A 25768-nucleotide genomic window follows, 5' to 3' on the forward strand; every position below is an offset into this window, starting at 1 on the left:
ATAATCTTCATGTTAACAGGGTCCCCAGCAGACTGGTATGTGCATTAAAGTTCGAGAAGCCCTGATTTACAACTCACTGAGAAGTTTTACCAGAGTCAAAAGGTCTCAGTGAGCATGAAGGATGATAATTTTTAGTTTTATTTCTTTGTATTTTTTGTAGACACGGGGTCTCACTTTGTTGCCTAGACTGGCCTGGAACTCCCAGCCTCAGGGGATCCTCATGCCTCAGTGTCCCAAAATGCTGGGATTGCAAGTGTGAGTCACTGCACCCAGCAAAAAATGACAATTTTTTCAATGAAACACAAAGTAATAGCTAGGTACCCAAATATTGGAGTCAGGGTATCTTTGACCATAGCCACAAAAAAGGAGAAAGGACAGGAGATTGGTTTTGTCCCCAATGGCACATTTCTGGGCCACTTTCTAAATGAAAAGGAGACGGGGGAAAAGAGCTTAGACAGCAGAAAGATCTAAGACTGACCACCCTCTGAAAGGTGAGTCAAATTTTTGACTTAATTTTCTCCTTAAAGGGTTGTATTAGCTTGTTTGCATGCTGCTGATAAAGACATACCCAGGACTGGGTAATTTATAAAGGAAAGAGGTTGAATTGACTCATAGTTCCATATGGCCAGGGAGGCCTCACAATCATGGCAGAAAGTAAAGGGGAAGCAAGACATGTCTTACATGGCAGTAGGCAAGAAAGAGTGTGTGCAGGGGAACTTCCCTTTATCAAACCATCAGATTCCATAAGACTTACTTACTGTCACGAGAACAGCACAGGAAAAATCCGCCCCATGATTCAATTACCTCCCATTAGGGCCCTCCCACCACACGTGGAAATCATGGGAGCTAAAATTCAAGATGAGATTTGGGTGGGGACACAGACAAATCATATCAAGGGCCAAGTCTAGAAAACTAAGGTAGTAAAATAATAGGAGTCTCAAGGTCGTTTTTCTGGGTAAGCCCATGCTTCTGAATGAGGAAGAGCAAAGTTAGTATGAGATAAAAGCATTTCTGGGTAGAAAGTTTCTCCCTAAAGGTTACAGGGCATGAACACAAAGGGAGATGGGGAATGTTCGCCTCCTTTATCATATTCTCAATGCCTACCTGAGAAGAGGATAAATAACACTGAGCACCTGCCCGTCATGTGTCAAGCACTGCATCGGACACTTCAGATATGCTCAGCCTCAAGGTGGCAACCTTCTATGCTGGGGCTGACACATGTCAGGGAGGTGCTCAATGTTAGTCGCTCCTTAGGTAGGCACAGAGATGCCCTCTGCTTGGGGCTGGAACCCTACACTTTCTGGAGAAGGAAAGTCACACTTCACACTCCGAGGTGTTAAGAAAATTGCTCCAAGCCACATAGATCATGGAGGATGAAACTCAGATCTGTGACTGAATCAGATCTGAATTCAAAACCCAAACCCTTCCCATTGCACCAAAGCTGCTCTTTAAATAACATGGAGAGTGGAGGCTAACTATGCTCAGGATTCCAAGTTCAAACATCAGATCTGAATGAGTCATTTGAATTGAGAGTAAGTGAAAATTTATCTCATTAGAAGTAAAATCTTAGAGGTTCCACCTATTCCATTTGATAGTCTCTGTTCACTGGCTTCCATGAGAAAGAGGATTTAAAGAAATGTCTTTGTCCTTTATTGCCTGTAATTTCTGCATACCTTCAACTGGGCCCTGCCTAATATCAAGCAGGAACATCCCTGGGAATGAGAAGCTGATCTCTTACAACCAGCATGAAGGCAACCTCAAAGAGGAACAGGGGACAGGAATAAGCAGTCAAGTGTTTCTCCACTTTTTCTATTTTACGGGTGGCTAGGGTGTCTTCCGTTATATGGGCTGTGTTTTATTCCCACCGTCCTGCACCTCACCCCTGCCACCTTCCTAAGAGGTAGGGTCTGCGTTGTCTCAAGTGTTATAACTCACTGCAAGGGGTAGCCCAGGACCCTCTGCTTCTCATACCTTCAAAGACAGCTGGCACATTGTTCAAAATCCCTAGATTCTAGTATAACAGGATGTTAAGTGAGACTCTCCCTGCCTCAGTAACTGATACCAAAGTGGATGTGAGACACTTAGAGGCAGAAATCACAAAGGAACTGACTGACTGAGAACTGGAGCCATGTCCTTGGAAATGTCTGATTCACCTTGAGAGTGTAAGAGATCCCTGGAAGGAGAGAACAAGGAAAGATTTATAAAGAAGTTTCTTTGGGGAAGTGCTGCTCTAACACCGCCCCACCGAGGGGCTTCCACGGAACCGCTCCGAGAGCTTGAAGTATGTTCTCTGCAAATGGATGGCTCAGAGGACAAGGCCTGACCCTTGCCAGAGAAGGTGAAAGAAACCTGCAACCGTGGGGTGTAGGTGGCATTTGGTTTGACCTGTACATCCAGAGGACAAGAGACTATGAGCACCCCCTGCAGTCCAGAGGCAGCACAGGAGAAAGTCTTTGTGGGGAGTGTTAGGTCCTGCTGAGGGACCCCAACAACACAAAGTGCGCTCCTGGAGTCAGGAGTTGCTTGTGCCAGCTGGAGCAGAGGTACATTTGTTCACGTCATGGGAAATACAGAGAGAGAAATCTCCAAGAGCCCACAAAGGTATCCAGGAAAGAAAGTCTGCACATCAGCTTTGAACATTCCTAGGTCCCAAGGGCACAAAGTCACTAGTGAGCAAACTTCCCTGTCATCTCCTTCTCTACTCCCTTTCACCTTGGGCAGCAGAGGCACTGACACCTCTGCAAACTCCATCCCTGACCCCATACGGCCAGCCTGAACTTGGGGAGGACAGGAGACTGGCCATGAGCTCGCATCCAGAGTTTTCACTTCTAGCTTAGGTGGGACATGCCATTTCTCAATTGAGATTCTATCTGCAGCTGAAAATAACCAAAGGATTGTTTGCCACTCAATCATATGCAGAAAAACGTTACACAGCTCAGAGTTTTCCTCCAATCAGTGAGGCTCACTCCTGGTTACTCATTGGAATCACTAGGGACCTTAAAAACAACAACAAAAAAAAGCCGAAGCGCAACTCTCATCCCAGAGCCACTGAATCTGAGTTGCTAAAGCTAGGCCCCAGGAATGTGTATTTAAAAATGTAATCAGAATGGCGTGAACCTGGGAGGCAGAGCTGGCAGTGAGCCGAGATCACACCACTGCACTCCAGCCTGGGCGACAGAGCAAGACTCCGCCTCAAAAAAAAAAAAAAGTAATCAAACAAAATAGTGACAAAAAGTCCCCAGTTAATTCAAATATGCAACAAGGGGCAAGAAGCTACTGTTCTGGGAGCCAGGGAAGATCTCTCCTACTGAATGGATTTTAAAGACATGATGGAAAACAAAAGTAACATAAAACTCCTGTAGTTTGATTGTCACAAGTTGTGCTCTTCAGTGTGCTAGAGGAGAAACATCATGGTTTTCTAGATTTCATTTTGAAGCTGAAAGTTTGCATTTTATGCCTTAAACACAATCCCAAACTAACTGGAGCTAAGTTCAGTTCTTCAATGTGGGACCCAAAATGATCAATTTAGTATCTGGAGTCTGGGAAGGTCTTTTCTCTTTCTGGGTTACCAGCCAGGTTTCCAGTGATTAACAGATGGGGAAGGGCGCTGGCTTGGTGTCTGGTGTGCTGCTGACATCTGAAGATCTGCTGGCACCTGTCCTTCCACATTAGCCTGCTGGCTGGGAAAATGGCAGAGTCTGCAAGGCCCCCAACATGCTCAAGAGACATTACACGGGTATCTTGGTTTGCTGGGCTGCTCTCTTTTAGTGCCTGCCTCACATCCTCACACACTGTGACTGGTACCCCCTTGGACTGGGCTGCCACTGGCTTGGGGTGGAACTTCTCCATCCTTCCTCCAAGTGGAGAGCAGGGTGTCTGCCACCTCGTCTAGTATCTGCATCCCAAGCAGGAGTAAAGGTTATGATGACTGTCATCACATCCAATTGGTCCATCCTCTTCCATGCTCACCAATTTTTGTTTCAGAGACTTTTGGGTTATTTATGCTTCAGTTTCTTTCAGTATACTTTATTCTCCTAAGCAAAATGACCATCCCAGGGAAATCTTAGTTCTTTTTTGAAAAATATGTTTTATGTTTTATTTTTGAGACAGGATCTGGTACTGTCACCCAGGCTGGAGTGCAGTGGCACGATCATGACTCACTGTAACCTCCACCTCCCGGTCTCAAGCAATCCTCTCACCTCAGCCTCCTGAGTAGCTGAGACTACAGGCACACACACCACATCCAGTTAATTCTTGCAATTTTTTAGAGAAGGGGTTTTGCCATGTTGCCCAGGCTGGTCTTGAACTCCTGAGCTCAAGTGATCTACCCACTTCAGTTTCCCAAAGTTCTGTGATTACAGACATGAGCCACTGCGCCTGGGCAGAAATCTGCTCTAAGCTGAATGAGGTGCACATACTCTAAGGGACACCAGAACTGTCACATTAATTCCGGCTCTGTATGGAAATGCAACTAGTTTCACGGGAGCCCAGGCTGCCTGCTTCCTTGTAAGCCAGGAAACTTCCAATATAACAAATAAAAAAAAAGGGAAGGTGGGATCTTACCAAAACAACTGGGAGAAAGAGGCTGAAATTTCTTATAAAAAATATTTGTGAGAGCTAAACTTCATCAATTACTATATGATAATAGTAGAAATATTAATGGACTATAAAGCCAAACTTGACCTGCTGTCCTTAACATGGAATGTACTTCAGACCAGCAGGGAATTTTTTTTTTTTTTTTTTTTTTTTTTTTGCTATTTGTTTATTTTTCTTTAGTTTTAAAGGAGGTTGAATGAGAAAGGAAGGAATTCTAAGAAAGGTCATTGTGCACTATGGCTGTGAGTCTCATAAATACCCACAACGATTCTATTCCCCTAGCCAAGTGGGGTCAATCTCTAATCGGTCACACTGGTTTATGGCCCACGAGGGCCATTTATATCCACTGTCACCCTGGGCCAAGTCCCCTTCATTTCCACTTTCATTTATTACTCCTTGATAGCTGACACTTAAGTAAATACTTAAAGAGAACAAAAAAACGGGCTTTTCTAAAAGCAGATATTAATATTTTAAAGACCTAATAAATTCATGAGCAAGAAGATGGAAAGAAAGGAGGGGAAGAAACATATTTATAAAATTGAGTTTCAGTTGTATTTTTTACAAATAATTATTTCTTTTAAAGGGAATGTTTGAGAAACACCAAGTTATTCTTATACCAGAAAACAATTCTTTCCCATCACAAGCTAAGTTAAAACTAACAGAAATGATCAATGAAAACGAAGCCACATGGGTAAGAAGAGTTCAGCTCTACCAAATATCAGTACCATACAGAAATGTTCAAAAGGAAAGATGAAAATCCTTCCCAAAACAGAAGCTACTGGCTTTACACTGACAGTACTGTGCATTGATATCAAAAGACTCAGACCACTTCTGACAGCTTGTAACTGCAGACCCTCACTCTGAATCAGATTTTGCCCCCAAGTGTTTCAAAGGGCCATTGGTGAAATTCAAATAAGTCTGAAGTTCAGTTATTAGTAATGTACCAATACTAGTGTCTTATTTGTGACAAATGTGCCACAGTAATGTAAGACATTAACAATGGTGGGGGAAGTCTGTGAATGTTCTATACTATCTTTGCAACTTTTCTACAGATCTAAAATTATTCAGAAGTAAAAAGTTTATGTAAGAGCAAGCAAAAGGCTACTGTCCTAAATCAGTGTCTCTGGATTTAACTACGAAGCTGTTATTCCCTCAAACATGACTTCCTGCACACTGTAAGGTGGAGATTTACTACAGCAACCACAGCCAAGCAGCTAAACTCTCAATTAAGAGGAAGATTTAATGGAAAAGACAACAACAGCTAGGGGTGTCAGGGTATTGCATCCAAATATTGCTTGTTTTATGTGCTCCTTAAGGGCTGCTGTTTATAAATCAAACATATATTCCAAATAACATTTTGAACATACTAAGGAAGCCTGTGCATTTAAAAAGAGGTCTAGTGAAGAGCAAAATAACAGGAACTTATCATGTAATGAGAAGGACTGCATTCTTGCTTGTCATTTTGCAGAGATGGCTTTGCATGGACCACCTTTGCCAGTGGCGGGACCCTGGGAGCCACACAGGTACATGCAGCCCAAGCAGCCTCTGCCTCACAAGTCTCCAGGGTTCTATTTTCCCTTCTCCCTGCCAAGTCATCTTTGCATGACTTTGACTGACTCAGAGCTACTCTGGTGAGGAACTCTATTCATGTACAGCTCCCAATAACCAAACACAGGCCTTGGCCATCACATTGGTAGCAAGCATTCAGGCAATGAGACTGAGTAGGTAAGAACACTCCACTGAAGGACAGCATCTGAAGCAGGTAAATGCATGATACTTGTCCCACTGTTCCTGAAGCTCACACTGACATGCTCCTGCTGTGCCCAGAGTAGACCCCTGATGCTAGCCATCCTTTCCGCAGTCCAAGCCTTTGGCCAGAGAAGCACTATTATCACTCCTAGAAAAACAGCTTGGGAGCCAATAAAAGAATCACTCAGCTCAGTCAGCCCGGGTAAGCAAAACAGTCCAAGACACTAATTTCTCATCCATGGACGAGAAACCAGAATTCTCCTTTTTGAATTAGGTAAGAGGCTAGAAAATAAATCTTAAATGCATCACAAGCCAACCAAACACAGTTCCTGTGCTTGTAGTTTTGCATGGGTTTTTCCACTGTGGGTACAAAATCTCATTAAACACTTGCAACAATGATGGTAATAATAATAATGACCCTTTTCTCATAAGGGGCACTCTAGAGTAGTTATTAATCCAGTGTATATCAGATAACTATTCAAAATTATTAATTTCCTCATCCCCTTCTTGGGAGGAGAACAACTCCCTGCCCCTTAACTTGGTTTTGGCCCTGTGACTTGCTTTGGCCAATGGCAGATAAGCTGAAGAGACAGTATAGTGCACCAGTCCTGAATCTAGGCCTTAGGAAGCTTCACATTGTTCCAGTTGTCCTCTTTCACTCTGCACTTGTCATAGCAAGCACATCTCCTATGTATCTGTTGCCTCATGACCCTGATTCCCACAATAAATACATGCAAAATAAAACCACTCCGCTGACCTATGGATCCATGAGCAAGATTAAATAACGGAGTTTTAAGCCACTGGGTTTGGGGATGGTTTATTGTATACGTGATTTTGTCAATAGCTGAAATGATAGACTCTTATCTTCTCCCCACATACAAAAGCGTCAGTTACTCACCATCGTCAATTCCAGGCCAGCCCATGAAGTGAGCAGAAATCTGTTTCTCATCCTTCCCATACTCATTCTTGGCTATTAGAGTGTAGTCCCCATTGTTCATGTGAGTGGGATTATCCAACTGGAGGCAGCCGTGGTACTCCGTGTGATTGGTAACATGTATTTTAGTACAGATGTATTTGGACTCATTCAATATTGCCCCATTATAGAACCACTGAAGCGCTGGTTTGGGGTTGCCTTTCACAGTGAATGGAATGCACCAGTGGTGGTCTGAGGTTGGAGATTCGAGAAATGTGATAGTTGGTGCAACTAAATTGAAAAAGAGAGAGTTAATAGCATCAGAAAGCTCAGAATTCTCCCCATCTCGAGATGTCTGTGTCATTGATAGGGAATTTTACTCAACCACTGTATGGCTTAGAAAAACACATGATCAGAAACTCTGGAATCCATCAGTATTTTGTATCATCATCAGGGTGGATGTAACTCCCCACAGAGAGCTTCAGAGAGATTCCTTTCTGTGTTCTACTTAAGACCCATGCATTACAGTCACTTCTCAAATCTATTCAGTATAAGTGAAAACCAGCTCCAAACAGATCCAAGAGATTTCTGACAGTGGAAAGAGTCCATTTGAAGTTGACTTTGGTTTCTAATATCTGTATCTTGATATTATACAGATTCATCACCAAAAAAAATCCAAAATAATAAAATAATGAATACTTTTTGATAGAACTTCTTTCCTAAATAATACAAATAACAAAAACGACTTTTAAAATTTTATGTGAAGCCTTGATCTCACATTTCGAAAACAGATCAAACGGATCAATGCAATAAATGTTACTGCTGCTGATGAATTATTATAAGTTTAATAAATCAATATTTATTACTGATTGTCAATAGTAAATACTCTTTGAAAGTATCACATTTCATTATACTGTTGTCCATTTTTGCTAGGATCCTAGATGCCAATGTTTGGATCCTTTAAATGTTTGGGGTCCAATTTAAGCCTGGACAGAGTAGGGATTATTTCAATTTTAGATATAAAGCACTTTATGCTTTGGGGAAACAAACATTATCAAGTAGAATCTTTAAACAGAGTACTTATCCTAAGTGAGGGTATTTAAAATACTTCATCTATTTATTTTAATGTAGTCTGACTTTGGTAATTACAAAATCAAGGACTGGAAAAGACCTTTGAGATCTAATAGCATCATTTTTTCAGATGAAGAAACCAAAGTGCAATGAGGTTAAGTGAGCTCATCAAGGTTACTGAGCAAGGCAGATCTGGAACAAGAATCTTGTCTCCTGATGTTTAATCCAGTGGCCCTTCCCTTTCAGGCACTGCTTCTTGACTATATGTGTTCATCAAACAAGAGGAGAAAAAAATCTAAGGCATCGTAGCCAGGGAACAGATAAAACCTCTGAGTGGGGTCTCTGCACTGGTTATCTTTGTTGTTAATATTTTTTGTTTGTTTGTTTTTGTTTTTTTAGACAGAGTCTCGCTCTGTCACCCAGGCTGGAGTGCAGTGGCATGATCTCAGCTCACTGCAACCTCTGCCTCCCAGGTTCAAGCGATTCTCGTGTCTCAGCCTTCTGAGTAGCTGGGATTACAGGCGCCTGCCATCGTGCCTGGCTAATGTTAGTATTTCTAGTAGAGACAGGGTTTCACCATGCTTCCCAGGCGGGTCTTGAACTCCTGATCTCAAGTGATCCACCCGTCTCGGCCTACCACAGTGCTGGGATTATAGGCGTGAGCCACTGCGCCCGGCCAGTTGTTAATATTCTTTATCATTTATGGCTTCTGGTCTTTGTCTAAACTATGACAGATAAGGTCAATTTTTCAGAGCCTAGTGACCATACAGATATTAACCTGAAACTGAGGAAAAAACTCAAGTTTGGATATTTTTACTAGAAAGCAGGTAATATGATATTACCCCCTTACTTGTCTTCAGATAAATCCTCCCACAATACTACCTAGGAAGAAGCCAAGCTGATAAAAGAACCTAATTCACTTTCATAATTTACAGAAAGATTTCCAGTTACCAGCGACATTCCTCTCAACTGAGCACCTGCGAAGCTGAACTCCGCACATGTATGTTGTAACAATGTCCCTCCCCCTGAGAAATGTGATATTACTAAATGTAAATTGGCAAAGCTTAATTGTTTGCTTTACCAAGTATCTCTCACAGGCCTCCTCAAAATAGTCTTTGGAAAACAAAAGGTTGAATATGTGATTTCATCTATAAAAATTCAGTTTAAATATAATTTGGGGGGACCCTATATATATATATTATACAAAATAAGGTCCATGCATGTGTAGATACACACACTTGTAGACCTGTGCTATAAACCAACCACGACAAGGACCACAGTGGGGCAGGGGTCACACTTACCTTCCTCCCACCAGCCCAGGTTCCCACACCCAGGGCCCCTCATGCCTTCCACCATGCTCAAATGAATTTTGGGTTAGGTGCTGATTTAAGGACATACAGTTGGAAGTGGTTGCATATGTTTGGAGATAACATTGACTTCAGGCTTCTGAGGGGGTCAAAATGATGAGAAATTACGAGTTTAGTACCCACTGGGCATGGTGGTTGTACTGACGGTGATAAAGGATTACAGCTGATGATTTCAATCATTCACTCCAGCAATCACACACTGAATGTGTGCTGTGAGTGAGTGTTAACCAGCATATTGATACCAGCTATGGCCATGGGTCTACACGTGTGTAACTCATACACACACTTACACACATGCATGTTCATGTTTTTCTCATCCAAATTCTAATCCAAATGGAGTAAAACCTCATTAATTTATACCGTGCCAGCTCAGAATTTACAATGATGTGAAGTGTCTATATAGTTTTTACTAAATATACACCTTCAAGCTAAAAGCCATAATTTGGAATTTCAAAATGTAATTAGTTACAATACTGAAGAAAAATATACTTATGTTTAAGAAGATGGATATCTTTGAACTTAGATTCAATGTACACAGAAATTTAAAACAATAATAATAAAAGTTTTCTACAGTTGATAATAATTTTCAGTAATTTAAGCAGGACTAATCCTACCTTCTCACAGAAACTTGATTATCAAACGAATGAGGTTTTATTTTATCAACAGTACAATCAGGCATTTGTGAACACCCAGTAAATACTTTAGGTATCATAACTTTAAAGCATCATATTGCTTTTATAGAGGAAGAAAGTTTTAGAAACTGGTTTACGAAAATTTAAGCTAAAACATTGATAAGAGGGAGCAACCAGCCCAACATATATTCTATCAGAAAAAAAGACAGAGGAAGGCACAAAATGACAAGCTCAAAATCAAAAAAGAAGCTGAAAAGAAAGATCATGCATGAGCAAGAGTTATTAAGCAGAAATTGAACAAGTAAAAGAGGCTGATAATGTTTCTTAATTGAGTATGCACAAAACACTGCATATACTGTCCCAGCAACAAACGTAGGTATGTCCGTGATCATTTGCTATTAAAAGCACATGCCAGTCTGATTACGTACAATGCACAGTGAGGTTGACAGAATCTTGATCTTCTCCTACAAGATTTTCTGCCACACAAGAGATTTGCTTCCCACTGTCATCGGATGAAATGTTAGTTATCCTTAAGGAGCCCTGTGTGTGGCTTGTTTCATTCTACAAATGAATTAACAGACAAAAATAACCTTGATTAGGATTGATCCCAAAGTGACAAGATTTGGGGTTTCTTCCCCTAACTAGAGAAAAAAACAAATATATAAATATAATATTTTATTTATATATATATATAGCATTAGAAAAACTTCTCTGCCTGAAATAGGCTCAGGCAAAGAAGTAAATCAGAAGTTATTCTATTTCTCTAGGTTTCAGTTGCTAAGTGCATGAGGTTGACTAGATCCCTGAATTCCCTCCAAGGGAGAAGACCACAGGGAAAGTCACTCGCTTTGTTCAGGATGATACAAAGAGTTCACTAGGGATATAAAGACTCCTCGCTCTTTTAGGTATGCATAACTAAAATGCAAGCCTGCATTAGTCTTTGTTAATTAAGAATAAGTAGAAAGTAAATGCACATCAAAAACTCTTTGTAAATTTCTATATGTAGCCCTATAAAATATCAAATGATCATCACTAGGTTTAATACATTCTCACATTCTGAAACACTCTTGTCTCTCTATTAAGACACAGCCAAACACAAGCCTTACCATATGTTTGGAAACCAGATTACCAACATCCCAATACATATTAGGAACCGGATCGCCTGCCACACTACAGGATAACGTGATAGACTTTCCTTCCTCCACAGTGAGGTTAGGTGCGGCCAGATTTGCAGATGGTAAACCTATGGAACAAGAAAAGTAAACAGAGGCATATGCAAATAGTTAAATGCAGTATCAAACTAAAAGCAATAAATTGAAAACTGTTTATGCTTTAAAAATCAATCTTTAATTGCTTTTTGAGACTGATTTATGTTGATCTGAAAAAGTGCCACTTTGATCAGCTTCATAGATTTAACATAAATCAAAAAAAGCTATAAGTAGATTTCAAAATAAATTATGCACATTTCTTATAGCATTAATGCCTAATAACCTTTTATTTTAAGAACACTAGTATAAAGAACTGTCTTCCACCTCTTTTTCTGTTCTACAGTTACTAATCCAGTTTTTGCACATAAACAGAGATTGTACCTATGGACTGACATCATGTCTTTTATTTCCTTCTGTCTCCTACCCCCTATTTCTTTTAATGCTCAAGAACACAAAAGGGTGAGATGCAGCTATGTTGTTTTTGCAAAAATCTGTTTTTTTGCTTTAAGTAACTCTCACAAATGTAACCCTCTACCAGACACAGATTTTGAAAGACTCATTCTATTGAAGAAAATGTAGTTTCAAAGCATTTTTCAAAGACAGGCAGTTTGAACTATTACAGTGTTAGAATGTTTCAAAGTTACATAAATCATAGTTGAATATTATAGGTAAAACTGCTATCTTATTTAGAATATAATGAAAATGGGTATATGGACTCATTTCAGTGAAAAGTTCTTTTTATTGGAAAGACTCTGAGAATGTACTTATCAGATGAAACTTTGAACCTTATAAACATTTTTTAATAGTCCAGCAAAGCATCATTTTTATATTTTTATATTTCAAAAGCTATGTGTAATTTTAGGGATGCTGCTATCACTTCATGAAATTATCACACCAATTGAGTGTGGACACTGCTTTAAACTGCATAAGAATCATGGTATTTTTTACACGTAGGCATGTCTTAGAGGGTATAACAATATGTCAGGACCTGCTAGTGGAGGCTGTCCCTCTCTTGGTGTCAGGAACTCTGCTTGGGACTGTAGTCACCTGACAGTTATGTCCTGCAGAACTATGATACAGCATTAAGTCAGATCAGAACCTGGAGGTCAAAGAAGGCGATTCATTTTCAACAACTGTTAAATTGCAATTAACCCACCCACCTGGCAATATTTGACCCGTCATCTTCACATTATTATGGATAAACCCTTCTCTTATCATGTATTCCTACTGGCAAAGCCATCTTTCTTTATTAGTGAAATCAGACTGGAATAAGATTTATACAGTCTGTATCTCATGGTTTTCCCACCACTGGGAGAGGATTCCCCAATAAGATCTGGCTTTCAGGGGCTAGTGAGACCCCCTTCCAAACTCTTCCTTCCTGTGAGCATCCAATAGAGACCAATGTTACATCTTTGGTCTCTAGATGTAACTAGAGACCAAAAAAAAAAAAAAAAAAAAAAAAAAAAAAAAAAAAAAAAGCCCCTAATAGCCAGAGTTATACAGAGCAATGAAATATATAACAATGATTAACAGAGAGTGTAATACAAGCCCCACACCCTAAACCTGGCACATACTAACTTTGTGGCCTTGGATGAGTCTGTTGTTTTTCTCAATGTGTTTTCTTCACAACTTCTATGACAATTAAGCTGTTCAATTTATTAGGGAGCGTGTCAAGGCAAAATAGAAGAAATGGGCTTACTTAGTGAAAAATCCCCTTGAAGTCAATGGCATAATCTGGGTGACTTTTAAAAATATGTATATACTTAATTTTGTTTTTCAAAAATCAAATATTTAATCACATAGTTTGAAGAGTTGATAATTCTATAAAACTTATGAAAAAGATTCAAGCTACTGTGTGTGAAAAACAGTAGTCCCACCTTACCCATGCGGCACTATTTCCTATTCCCAGAGGCACCCATTTCATCTCCTTTAACTTATTCTTTGGGCATTGCTCTGCTCATCACTAAGCATCACTCTTTATTGCTACTTCTTGGTTTTCCTGTTTCAGCAGTATCTACTGACCTCCCACTGTGGAAGATGAGATAGGGGCTCCCTTTCAAACAGAATGACAGCTCTCCTCAGGCCCCCACCACATTCAACATACTCTGTCTTCACACTTTTTCATGTGCTATAATTGTCTCAGTGGAGACATAAAGATGATTACGAGTATGTGGCCAGGTACAGCTCATGCCTGTAATCCCAGTACTTTGGGAGGCTGAGGCAGTTGGATCACGAGGTCAGGAGATCGAGACCAGCTTGACCAACATAGTGAAACCCCATCTCTACTAAAAAATACAAAAAATTAGCCGTGTGTATGGTGGCAGGCACCTGTAATCCTAGCTAATGGGAAGGCTGAGGCAGGAGAATCGCTTGAACCCGGGAGGCGGAGCTTGCAGTGAGCCAAGCTCGTGCCATTGCACTCCAGTCTGGGCAGCAGTGCAAGACTCCATCTCAAAAAAAAAAAAATTATTATGAGTATGCAAGCCTTACTAACACCAGAACCATCTAATATGCAATACTTACTTTATTTCACCAAATTTAAAACAGTATTAATTACAGGTTGCAACATTGCTATTATGTACCACTATGAAAGGAAAAAAATGTGCCAATATAACTATAACACATGCTTTCTTACCACTTAGAACTATTGCTTGGAGGTTGGACCTTATAGATAGCCCATTTAATTCTCCATTCCTTTCCTATTTTCCAACTTTTGATTTATTTGCTCTATTTGCAGGGAGAGTTTTTTAGATTAATTTTTAAAGCCTGCTTTTAAGGTTGTTCATTCCTCTATCATATTTTTTATTCCCAAGGCTCTTCTTTTGTTCCTGAATGTTCTTATTTTATAGCACCTTCTTCTTGTTCCATGGATGCAATATCTCTTACGATTTCTATGATATATTTACAATCATTTCTTGAATTTTTCTTTTCTCTATATCAGTTTTGTTTCTAGCAATTTTTTTCTCTCTCTCTTTCTTTGTTGCTTTTGTGTTTGTCTTTCAATTACAAGCTTTCCTCAATTATGTCTGGCTATTCATACATCTTTAAGATTGAGGTACTAGAAGCATTGCACAAATTTATGAATTGTCAGCTTCATTGTAGGACAATATTATTGGCCTATTTACTAGGTACCACCTGATGTCAGGATCATGAAATCATTTTGAGGAAGGGGGTGGTCAAGTTATTCAAATAATGCTCTTCCAATTTCCTGCTTGGAAGAGAAAGAGGCCTGGAAATATTAATATTCAGAATGTAAATCCATCATATTCTCTATGGTTCCCATGGCCTCACTCTCTCTGGAGTTTCTCAGAACCTTTGTTTTATCCACTTTAGAGAATTAAGCCTCCAGTTTTCTGCTGAGGCAGGAGAGGTGCAGTCACCTGGGCTTAGCAGACTTTCAACCAATACAGTGTTTGGTGTTACTTGTACTCTCATGCCCTAAGCATTGTAGTAGTTCTGCCATATAAACCAAGTTTCCCCTTGGCTTTCTCCATTGTCAACTTGGTAACCAGCATTCTCACCCTTTAAGTCAGTTACTACTCATGCATCTGCTTTTTCAGCTTGCAAGTGTTTGTGCTTTGATAACTCTCCCTCTTCCTTCCTTTATTTATTTATTTATTTTTGAGATAATCTTGCTCTGTCACCCAGGCTGGACTGCAGTGGCACAATCTCTGCTCCCTGCAACCTCCACCTCCTGGGTTCAAGGATTCTCGTGCCTCAGCCTCCTGAGTAGCTGGGATTACAGGCACATACCACCACGCCTGGCTAATTTTTTGTATTTTTGGTAGAGATGGGGTTTTGCCATGTTGCCCAGGCTGTTCTCAAACTCCTGAGCTCAGGTACTCCACCCGCCTCGGCCTCCCAAAGTGCTAGGATTACAGGCATGAGCCACCATGCCCCACCGACTCTTCCACTTTCTATATTTATAGATTTATCTGCTGACTCTGGGGTGACCATCAGAGTCAAGGTCTGTCATGGTGCTTGTTCTCAAGGTATGACTCCCTCCATAGCCAGACCCCACCAATGAAGCCTAAAGACACCCACCCTGGCATATCAAGTACAAACCCATGGAATGAATTTCCTACCTTTATAAATGTATCTAATAGTTTGGAAATTCTGAGCAGAGAAAGGTTAAAATAAAGAGATTTTCAGTAGGAAATGTTACATCATAATGTTAATTTTTCCTATAAAATCTCATGTGGGTTTTATTTTTCAAACTTAAGCTCACATAATTAACAGCTCTAAAAGCATTTAATTACAGTAATACTAATATTAGTATTTATTGGGCATTCACTGAACCAGATATTCTTGCCTAGTACCTTGTTTTATCTCATCCTTAGAACCAGTCTTGAAGATAAGTTTTTGCCCTCATTTAATTAATGAAGTAGATGAGTTTTGGAAAAGTCAAATACATTATCCAACATTGTCCAAGTACATACAGACCTAGAATTTGAACTCAAAGCTCAGGGTCTTCACCACTACCTCCCAAGCTGTACATATCCATTTCATCATGGACCATAAATACCACTGATAAAGTGGTATTCATGATTCCTTGATAAAGGAATTATTTCATTTAAAAATAATTACATGTCTATTCTGGAGAAGAGTGAGTCTCCTTTATTTATAGACAAATTGTATCACCCTGTCATCAAAGGAATCTGAGCAAAATTGGCCAAGTCTAGATCTCTTAAATGTAAAGTCTTCCACAAATGAGTAAGCATCTGACTCACGTTAATTCCACAGCGTTAATATGCTGGCCAAAGATTCAATAATGGAAAAACAATCTGTACTTGAAATATCACTTGAGGTTTAATTAGCACAATAAAAATGAATTGGGAAGCATGAATAGCCAAGGCGGGATAAACCATTTGCCAGGCACTACTTCTTGGCTTAATAAGATTTGAAATCGGCACAAACACACAGCAAAGCCCAGCAAGGCTTCCAAGAGCTGCTAGTTCTACTGTAAAAGGATCCTGACTCTAAGCCCTACAGCTGTCTTCCTTTGCACTCTGGGGAACCTCGCTGGAGATCGGAGACGACCAGCTTCCCAGGCAGACAGACACCTCCACGTAGATGTCTCTTGATCTGGATTCCTTCAGGAAGGATGTACTGGCCTGTAGACCTCAGCAGAAAATCATCAACCAGGCAGTGAAAATGTTGACTTTCTTTACACCAAAGCTTCCCAAACTCTATTGTGTGTGTGAATCACCAGAGTATCTTGTTAAAGATGTAGCTTCTTTTCCAATAGGTCTGAGTTGGGGCCTAAGAATTTGCATTTCTAATAAACTCTCTGTTCCACAGAACACACTTGGAAGGACAGGCGTTTATACCAAAAGTGTCCGGCAATTGTTCAATGGGCTTTTATTCCTACAACTATTATTCTTAAATCTGATATGGACCTGAGTTGTCCATCAAATTTTCCCCAAAGCGTGTCCTATAGAACTCTAATTTATTGAGATTCTAGAGGGGAAAAAAATCCAAGATTACAAAAAAAAAGGAAGAAGAAAGAAGAAGAGGAAGAAGAGGAGGAAGAAGAGGAAGAGGAAGAAGAAGAAGGAGAAGGAGAAGGAGGCTCTGTAAGAAACTGGATGTTCACAATGCACATTAGAAAATTAAAAGTTCGGAGAACTCCTGCTATAAAGAAATGCATTTAAATTCCATTGATCTTACATTCCCCAAGCAGATTTGAGCACATAATCAGTTCTTTGATTGTAATGTTTGTTGTGGCTTTATTTTTACTTCAAGCAATTTGACAAAGTATAAGATATATACATATATTAAAATTCAGATGTAAAATACATTTAAATCTATTCTTATTGATGGTAGTAATAGTTATTATTTATTCAATACTTAGTATGTGCTACACTCTGTTTTAAATATTTTCCATTTATTACCTTATCAATCATCCCAAAAATCCTCAAAAGTAGGTGCCATTAATATTTCTATTTCCAGATGAAGAAGTTAAGGCTATCAAGTATCATGACTAAATAGCTAGTGAGTGGGTTGGCCCTGGCCCACATCCGTCTGTCCAGGGCCTTAACCAGAGCATTCCGGCTGCTTCCTTTGCCGGGATCTTCCATGTCTCTGCTCCCACCTATTCGTGCGTACTTCTTGAGAGTTGACCAAATTGACTAGATCCTTCAATCACTCATTCAAAGGGTGTAGGCCTTCACTTTCTCTTAAGGAAAAACAAAACTCTAGTCATTTTGGATTAAGCCAGGGTTTTACTAATATTTTTCAGTAATCACCAGTAGGTCTGGCTTGTGTTTGCTTTCAGCTTGTTTCAGTGATCCTGAGCATCACTTTACCTGTATAAAAATATTCAAGTAAATTATAATTTTGTCTGTTCTCTGCCTTCTCTCCTCTCACTTCTATTTGTGCACACATAAAAGAACTTAAAACAAATAAAAAACACTTGACCTATCTCTTAATTCTCTGTCAACAGAATACTAAAATTCTATAACCTTCCCCTCTACCCTTCTATCTCTTTGTCATATCTTCAAAGTTCTTTGCCTCCTAAACAGCTATATTCCACAACCAAGAATGAAGCAAAAATGAGCCTGACCTATTTAGAAGTGATTGCTTTATACCTGGTAGCAAAACTGACAGAAAGTTAGCAAAAATGACTTTGCAAGCTCAAATTTGAAACTGCGCTTCTAAGCACATGTGAGCCATGTCACAATAGTGACAGCTACCACATAACTTCTAAACACAAAAATTTAAACAGCAGTTGACAGATGAGAAAAAAACAACTTCATTTGACATTCTAAGAAGATAAAGAAAAACAACGATCCACTGTGTGGTTGGCTTTATTTAGGAGACAAAACTTGATCTCTAAGAAAATTAAAGCAAAGCAGTATGCTAAAATAGCCTTTGTGTATAATTTTCAGGAAAGAAAGTCAATCCAACTAAGTTGCTAAGAAAATAATGTTTCATATCACTCTAACTTCCACATAGAGCATTAATATAGCATATTCTTTTAATCTGGAGTGTTAACAAAGTAGAATTACTACCAGTCTATTTTCTTGGTTCAACACAAACAAAACAAGGAGTATGTACAAATATGCTACACAGACATATGTGCTACAAACTGTGGTTGAAACCAAAAGTAAATCTTAAAAGTAAATCACTAAATTCAATTTATCTCAAGGAACCTGGCCTCTCCTTCTGGGCACCTGTGAACTGACCTTCACTAACATAAATAGTATTTTGTGGACGTGCCTTTAAAAGCTTCTACATTAAAAGTTTGAAGGTTGGAAAAGCGGAAAATTGAAATTGTCCTAATAAATAGGAAGGAAACAAAAGGCAAGTCTGATTTCAAGCCATAGGACCATTAAGGATGGTTTATATAGTAACTGCACAGTTCTTCAACCAACAAGTGAATTGCCACCTTATATTCACTGTGGGACTATCATTCTGTGTGGTAACTAGTTACTAGTAAAATAGGTGCAGGGATTCTTTTGATATGACCCAGAGGAATACTGCCTTTCTTAAATGTATTTGCCATCTACTTAAGGCAGAGCATTTCATGTACTATTAACACTTGCTGAAGAAGCTCTCAGGTAAGATTTAAATAATAATGATCGTATTTTTTAAAATTAAAATGTAACATCCACTGCTCCTTAATAATCCCATTATGCCAGGGGAAGTGACTGAAAGGTTTATACTGCAAGATTAACTGCTGAAAATCATCTAAGTGTGCAGGAATTGAGCAGAAATTTTTTTAAAAAAATACTACATGATAAATAATTTCATCAAAAACACTTGAAGAATTAGCAGGGAGATTTTTTGTACGAGAAGATAATCAGCACAGCCTGGCCAAATCAGCTTTCTTCACCAGCACTTATATGATTCTGTTTCAGTCTTCAGAACCATTGCTCATAGCACCTCTTTATTCCAATTAATGTGGAAATATTACATGAAAATGTTTTGTTGCCTTGCAATTAATAAGTTTTTCTAAGGTTTAGAAGAGCCTTGTGAAGAAACGAATCACTACTTGTTTTACAGCATGAATAAATTTACAGTAATTCACAGCAGGAGGGGACTGTTAGAAAAATATTGTGAGGCATTTTGACTGCACTATTAATGAAAATGATGCAGTTAAACTTCCCAGCCCCATCTATCATGCTTGATTAATCTCTAAGGATATAAAGAAAAAAGAAGAAATGAGATTCTCTCAAAAATGCAATGAGGATAAAAATTTCAAAAAGAATGAAAAAATACTAAACTATAGAATAATTTGGCTAAAATAATGTATTTAAGTTATTTTTAATTAACTGAAACGTTCACACCATTATATTAAAAACTTAGCCCAATATGAACATTAATATGATATGGTTCATGCATTTGTTAATTCAGCAAACCTTCATCAAATGCCTGTTATGATCAAGGGGTACAGTAGGCACCATGGAATATGTGTATTTGCATGTAAAATGTAGAGAACTTGTTCTCCATATAATACCTCCATGACGAAATACTAACAAGGGAAGCTCTTAAAGAAAACTCATCTTACAAACAAATAAAATCTCAGTAGTTCTTCTTCTTCATTGAAATAAAAATAGTACCAATTGCAAACTAAATACAATGGCCATGGTAGTTGGCAAATTGTTGGTTTACAAAGATGACACACACAAGACCACAGTGTTTACTGATTCTGAGTTAGCTAAAAAGTTTCACCCCCCTCCAAAAAGTGTGGAAACAAGACCAACTTCAAATCTGTGACTTAAACACAACAGATGTGTTTTTAAAGTATATGTAAAAGAAAAAGCCAGCTGACCATAAATTCTTTTTTTATTTTTCAAACAAGGTGTCTAACTTGAAGATACTGGCATGTTATCTGGTTTCTTCAACACAGAATTCCAGAGAAAGATTTTAAATCCAACATTCTAGTGTCATTTTCTGTTTAGATGATCTAACTTGTCCTGAAAGAACCAGTTGGGAAACCATCAAAAGAAAATTAATACATGACTAAGCCTCAAAGTGAAGGCTCCCTTTCTTATCCCAAATTATCTAGAAGTGATACTCAATATTTTTCTTAGAACCCAGAACAATGTTGGAAAATAGAAGGCACGCCACTGACGGAGAAGAAACTATAAAGAACTCCTGAGCGAGAGAAAGCAGAAGTGGATGAACGAAAAGCAGCACAGCCCCAAAGGGACGCATAACCATGTGCTTCACAAAATAGTGAGGCCCTCAAAGAGCCCAAAAGTAGAGCAGGATTGCCGGACTCCCTGGAGATGTGGCACACCCCAGTACGGAAAAGGGCATTTCAGTCACACACACACAAAAAAAATGACTCACAAGAGATTGTGGAAATTGATCATCAGTGGTTAAAAGGAAAAAAAATCAGCAGCTGGAGAAACAGCTGAAGAGCTAAGTGATGAGTAAACCAATTCTCCCATAATACGGTACACAAGGACAAGCAGATGGAAACTACCAAGGAAAGGGTGACCAGCATGAGTGGAGCCAGAAATGTAAGTATCTATCCAATGTCGATTCCTGAATGAAACAATAAATGGAAAGAATACGTCGAGTCAATCAATAAGAAAATTTTTCCAGAACTGAAGACATGAACCCCCACATTGAAAGAGTATCTCTCACACTAAGCAGAATTAAAAATAAAATTAACCCCACATCTAGTTACGTTGTGGTGAAATTTAAGAATAACATGGATAAGGAGTAAATCCTCAAAACTTCTAGAGGTGGAAAAATTTTTAAAAAGCACAGGTTACCTAGAAAGAGCAAGTATCAGACTGACCTCAGACTTCTCATGAGCAACACTCAATACAAAAAGAATATGGTGCAGTATCTTCAAAGTTCTGAGTTTTTGAGCCTATAATGTTTTACTCAGCAAATTTCACTAAGGAGAAAAAATACAGGCCAATTTCCCAGCACTTAAGAACTTGATTTTATTTTTTTAATCTCTATGAAAGAAGTATTAGAAGATATACTCCAGCAAAAAGAACAATCGCACCAAGAGAACACAGTAGGACACAAAAGTCTACGATATACAAAGAAACACGACATCTTCAAAAAAGCCAGGTAACAATATAGAAATAAAATCCCAGACGATAACAAACTGAGAGCTGGGAGAAGAAATAAAGGAAAGCAAAAGTATTTTTTCTGCCTTATTGGTGGTTATCTCTATGCAGAAAATACATATTTAAATTTGTGCAGAAAATATTTCAGTGTTACAGATTTTTTTAAAAAGGGAATATTTATCACTTTCAAATAATTAAGAAAAAACAAAGAACAATGAAAGTAAAGAAAAGGAAAAACCCTACAGAAAAATAGACAAAGGATAGAAACAGGTAATTTACTGGAGCATAAACACAGTCCAATAAACATATAAGATACTCAAGAGTAATCAGGAAAATGCAAACTCAAAAGCCATAACAGCATTTTTTAGAAAGACAGACACTAATAAGTTCGCTAATATCAAGGTATACCTTGTCAGGGTGGGCATAAATAGATACAGCCATTTTTTACTGTGCAAACCACATAAACCAAAAATTCTGCTTCTTTCTATGTATTCTAAAAAAACCTTTCCACTTGTACATATGTGTAAAAAGCATGAATAAGGATGCTTGCTGAAACATTTTTGCAGTATCAAAAAACTGGAAAATAAGCAAAATGCCCGTCAATATGGAACATTTAATTAATTAAGACACATTGTACCATGAATTTCATGTAATGGTTAAAAAGAGTATGATAGATCTATGACTACTGACCTGAAATGGTTAGGAGCAACAACAAGACAAACGTCATATGTGTAATGTAGGAAATTACCTTTGCAACAAAACATATCAATATAATACATGCAATTACAAAAAGTAAAACACTTGAAAGAGAATAAAAATTAAAAGAGAAAGAACAAAACAAGAACACAAAAACGATAGGAAAAATAAGTCTGTCAATTCACTTGCCACACTCTTCTATAATGTTGCTTTTTGAAAAGCATCCTTGACATTGAAATGAATTGTGACTGCTACTGTGAATGTAATCATTCAATCCTAAAGGATCAATTGAGCCCATGCCCTCATTACAGTAGATTCAAAAACTCACTCTTAGACACACAATTCGTTGACTAATTTGTAGAAAACAGAAATAAAAAATCATTGAAAACTGACAAACTGATTAGGAAAAATGAGGACCAGTTCACTCCTTACATGTCCCCTATCCCAATCACAATGGCCGAGCAATAACACGTAAGGCGGGGTGCATTCCCAGAATGCTGCCAAGACAATACAACCAAAAATTAAAATGGAAAAAAAAATGGAATTGGTTTCAGGCAAGGGCAAAGCAGATGTCTGTTAAGAGGCAGTTTGTGAAACCAGAGCAAGAGTCAGATGCTTTCTCTCTTTTCCTCTCAGTGGTTGCTGAACCAATGTGGCCACAAAGGCCATGGGGATTTGGGAGCTGGCCAAAGGCCAGGTGACTCAACATTGAATTTCTTGTCCCTCTAGGCAATTCCTCTCAGTGGTACAAATTTGTACCAGAACAGAGAACAGTTACCCTCTTATCAATCAGGAAAAGACACATATTAAAAGTTGTTTGGGTTTTTTTTAAGTGTTAGCTAGCAAAGAAAACTGATAGAGGTTGGCAAGAGAACAAAGCCTTATTCCCCCATTATGAAACCAAAGGACTCTACTTGTGACAGAAAAATCTGTGGGAAGGGTCAGGGCCGTCTTCTAAGGTCATTCAGGGCAAGAAACAGACACATATCTTTATTTTTATCGCATTCCTACAAAGCGTGTGCAGCAGCTCCATTTTTCTTAAATAAAAAGTAGACCTCAAATAATAGGGTCTTCCAAAAACAAAGAATCGGTTGTTTGTGGTTAATACACAGATGATTCCTTGTGCACAAGAACAAGGTGCTACATGGCTTTCTGCTGTGTCACCAGCCACTAGGCCAGAAGATGAAACATAATTGTTTGTGAACTTGTTAACTGGTTGACTAACCGATTCAAATGTCAGTGGGGGAGTAACATGCACATGTGGGTATTGTAGAGGTACATCACTGAAGACTAGTAAAATCCTAAGCAGAACACGTTGCTATTCCTTCCTTATAACTCACTAGCACTCACACGAGCTCTGACTTTGCCCTTCGGTGCCCTTTAAAACGTTGGAGATGAAAACGCTGGGGAGAGGAGTAGGGGATGACGGTAAAGTAGGAGATTTGAAGTCCAGACATGGGGAGAAGCACGTAGCACAGCAGACTTGGGGCACCCCATCAAGAGACACAGACATCTGGCAGTAAGACAAGTTTAAGGGAATGTGCTGGATTGAATTGCATTTGCTTGTGCTGCCAGGACATTTTCATCACCCTGAGATCCCTGGCCTGGATGCCAACCAAGGGCATATGTGGCCAGAGAAGTGCCACACTTTCAGCAGATAGTTTTTGCCCAGACGGATGGGTGGATGAATGGATGCATGGATAGATGGATAAACAAACATGAACAAATAAGCAAGTGAACAAACAAACAAACAAAAAGAATAAGCAGTGTACTTTTTCTCTATGCACTTCACAGCCACCCACTCCGAACTAATATTCTACTTGCAAAGAATACTCAGCAAAGTTGCTCCCAGCCGATGACTCCACACTACACACAAATGTTGTCTGATTCACTGGAGACATCAACAGAATACTATATACAATCCAGGTAGTGGTAATTTTCCCAGACTACCACACCAAGGCAATAAGAATAATTAATAGCAACTAGAACACATTGCTTTAAAAATAAATTACCACAATTGGGTATCTGCAGGTTTGCCAGGGGAATATTCTTGCTGCTTTCATTCAGGCAGTACAAATCCTGAGTGTCTGGACTGGATTTAGCCTCTTGGAGAGTCTTGATCCACATAATGTCACAGGAGCATGTAAATGGATTGCCTACCAGGATCCTACAGGGAACAAAAACGACAACAGATCAAGTTCCTTTTTCCATTTTAGCTACACTGGTGCTTGTAAAATACTACAGCATTATGAATTCTTTCTAGCCAGCAACGCTTTGAAGTCATACCACTTTCATAGCATGACAGTACTTATTATTCCTTCATTTATCTGATACTTACTGAGCATCTGCTATGTGCAGACAGCACTGGAGAATGACAGAAGACCTTACAGAATAACAGGGGAAATGAGATACAGAGGAGAAATAGCCAAAATATAGGATAGAAAAGAACATCTCATAACATGGGGAAAATAAGGTGCCATGACAAATTTATCATGGTTATGATAGAGTTATTAAGAAGATGCCAACAAGAAGTTTTCAGGAATGCTAACATACTTATTTCTGACCAGGCTAAAGGCTCAAGTGTTACCACTTTCTAAGCTCAAACTTCAGCAGGTGGCAGAACAATTTCATCTCAATTTAAAATGAGACTGTAAGTACAAAGCTAAGACTAAAGTGTGAATGCCAGAAGGCTGGTACCCCTAGCTTTCTGCATCATGCAATCACAGTCAGTTTCATTGATTCAAGATAGCGGGAGTGAAGGTGAGAGAGAGAACCTGAAAGGGAGCTGCAGACCTCCTTCACACACACACACACACACACACACACACACACACACACACACACACGCACAGCAAGCTCTTCTGAGGGCAAAGCAACTGAGCTGCCGATTGAGCTGTGTTAGACCACTGTGGGTGGAAAGCCACCGCCATTCAGACCTCAGCCCTGCTGCCTGGACTCCTGTGGCCTGCAACGGGTAAAAGAGGAAGTAGTCAAGAGGAAAATAAAAACCACAAGGAAAAAAAAATCTTTAAATGCTTATTTATAATACTCAGTGGCCTATTTAAGATGAATTCCATTTATGGTAATGAGCCTTTAAATGAGGCCATTTAAAATCGTTACATAGACTCTGCCTGGCATTAACCACAATACTTAAGATTTCCGTGAAGACGGGACCTGGACTTTGCCACATCATTTAGTCCTGTGGTTTTCTGGTTGGGTTCTAAGAATCTCAGGGATCCCTGGAGACTTTTCCAGGAGTTTCTTAGGGGAAAATGTGGTCATGATAGACTCATTTAATTTGTGTCTGCTTGATCACCTCCAAGTATCCCTCCAACACCAAAATGGGATTTGATGTTATGGGATATGGAAAAGACCACAGAAAAGTCCCACCATCAGTTTAAACCCCACTAATCCAAAATGCTTCCTGGAGCTCTGAGGACATGCAAAACTAAAGAGTCTTTCTAAAAGAGGATATCATTAACTCAGCAGAAGGGAT

The 25768-nt window shown here is 39.1% G+C and overlaps 1 protein-coding gene across 16 annotated transcripts in view; it reads right to left on the reverse strand.

The window, feature by feature from the left end:
- The window catches only part of LOC105498757 (neurotrophic receptor tyrosine kinase 2), a 376720-nt gene that overhangs the window by 310256 nt on the left and 40696 nt on the right, over positions 1-25768 (reverse strand). For all 16 annotated transcript variants that reach the window (XM_011771075.3, XM_011771074.3, XM_011771073.3 and 13 more), the window contains 4 exons: positions 24285-24439; positions 11435-11571; positions 10757-10889; positions 7244-7549 (listed from right to left, as the gene is read on the reverse strand). In XM_011771075.3, coding sequence (XP_011769377.1) covers positions 7244-7549; positions 10757-10889; positions 11435-11571; positions 24285-24439 — 731 coding nt within the window. The remainder of the gene's footprint in view (positions 1-7243; positions 7550-10756; positions 10890-11434; positions 11572-24284; positions 24440-25768) is intronic.

The sequence above is a fragment of the Macaca nemestrina genome, chromosome 14, assembly GCF_043159975.1.
Source record: "Macaca nemestrina isolate mMacNem1 chromosome 14, mMacNem.hap1, whole genome shotgun sequence".
NCBI lineage: Eukaryota > Metazoa > Chordata > Mammalia > Primates > Cercopithecidae > Macaca > Macaca nemestrina.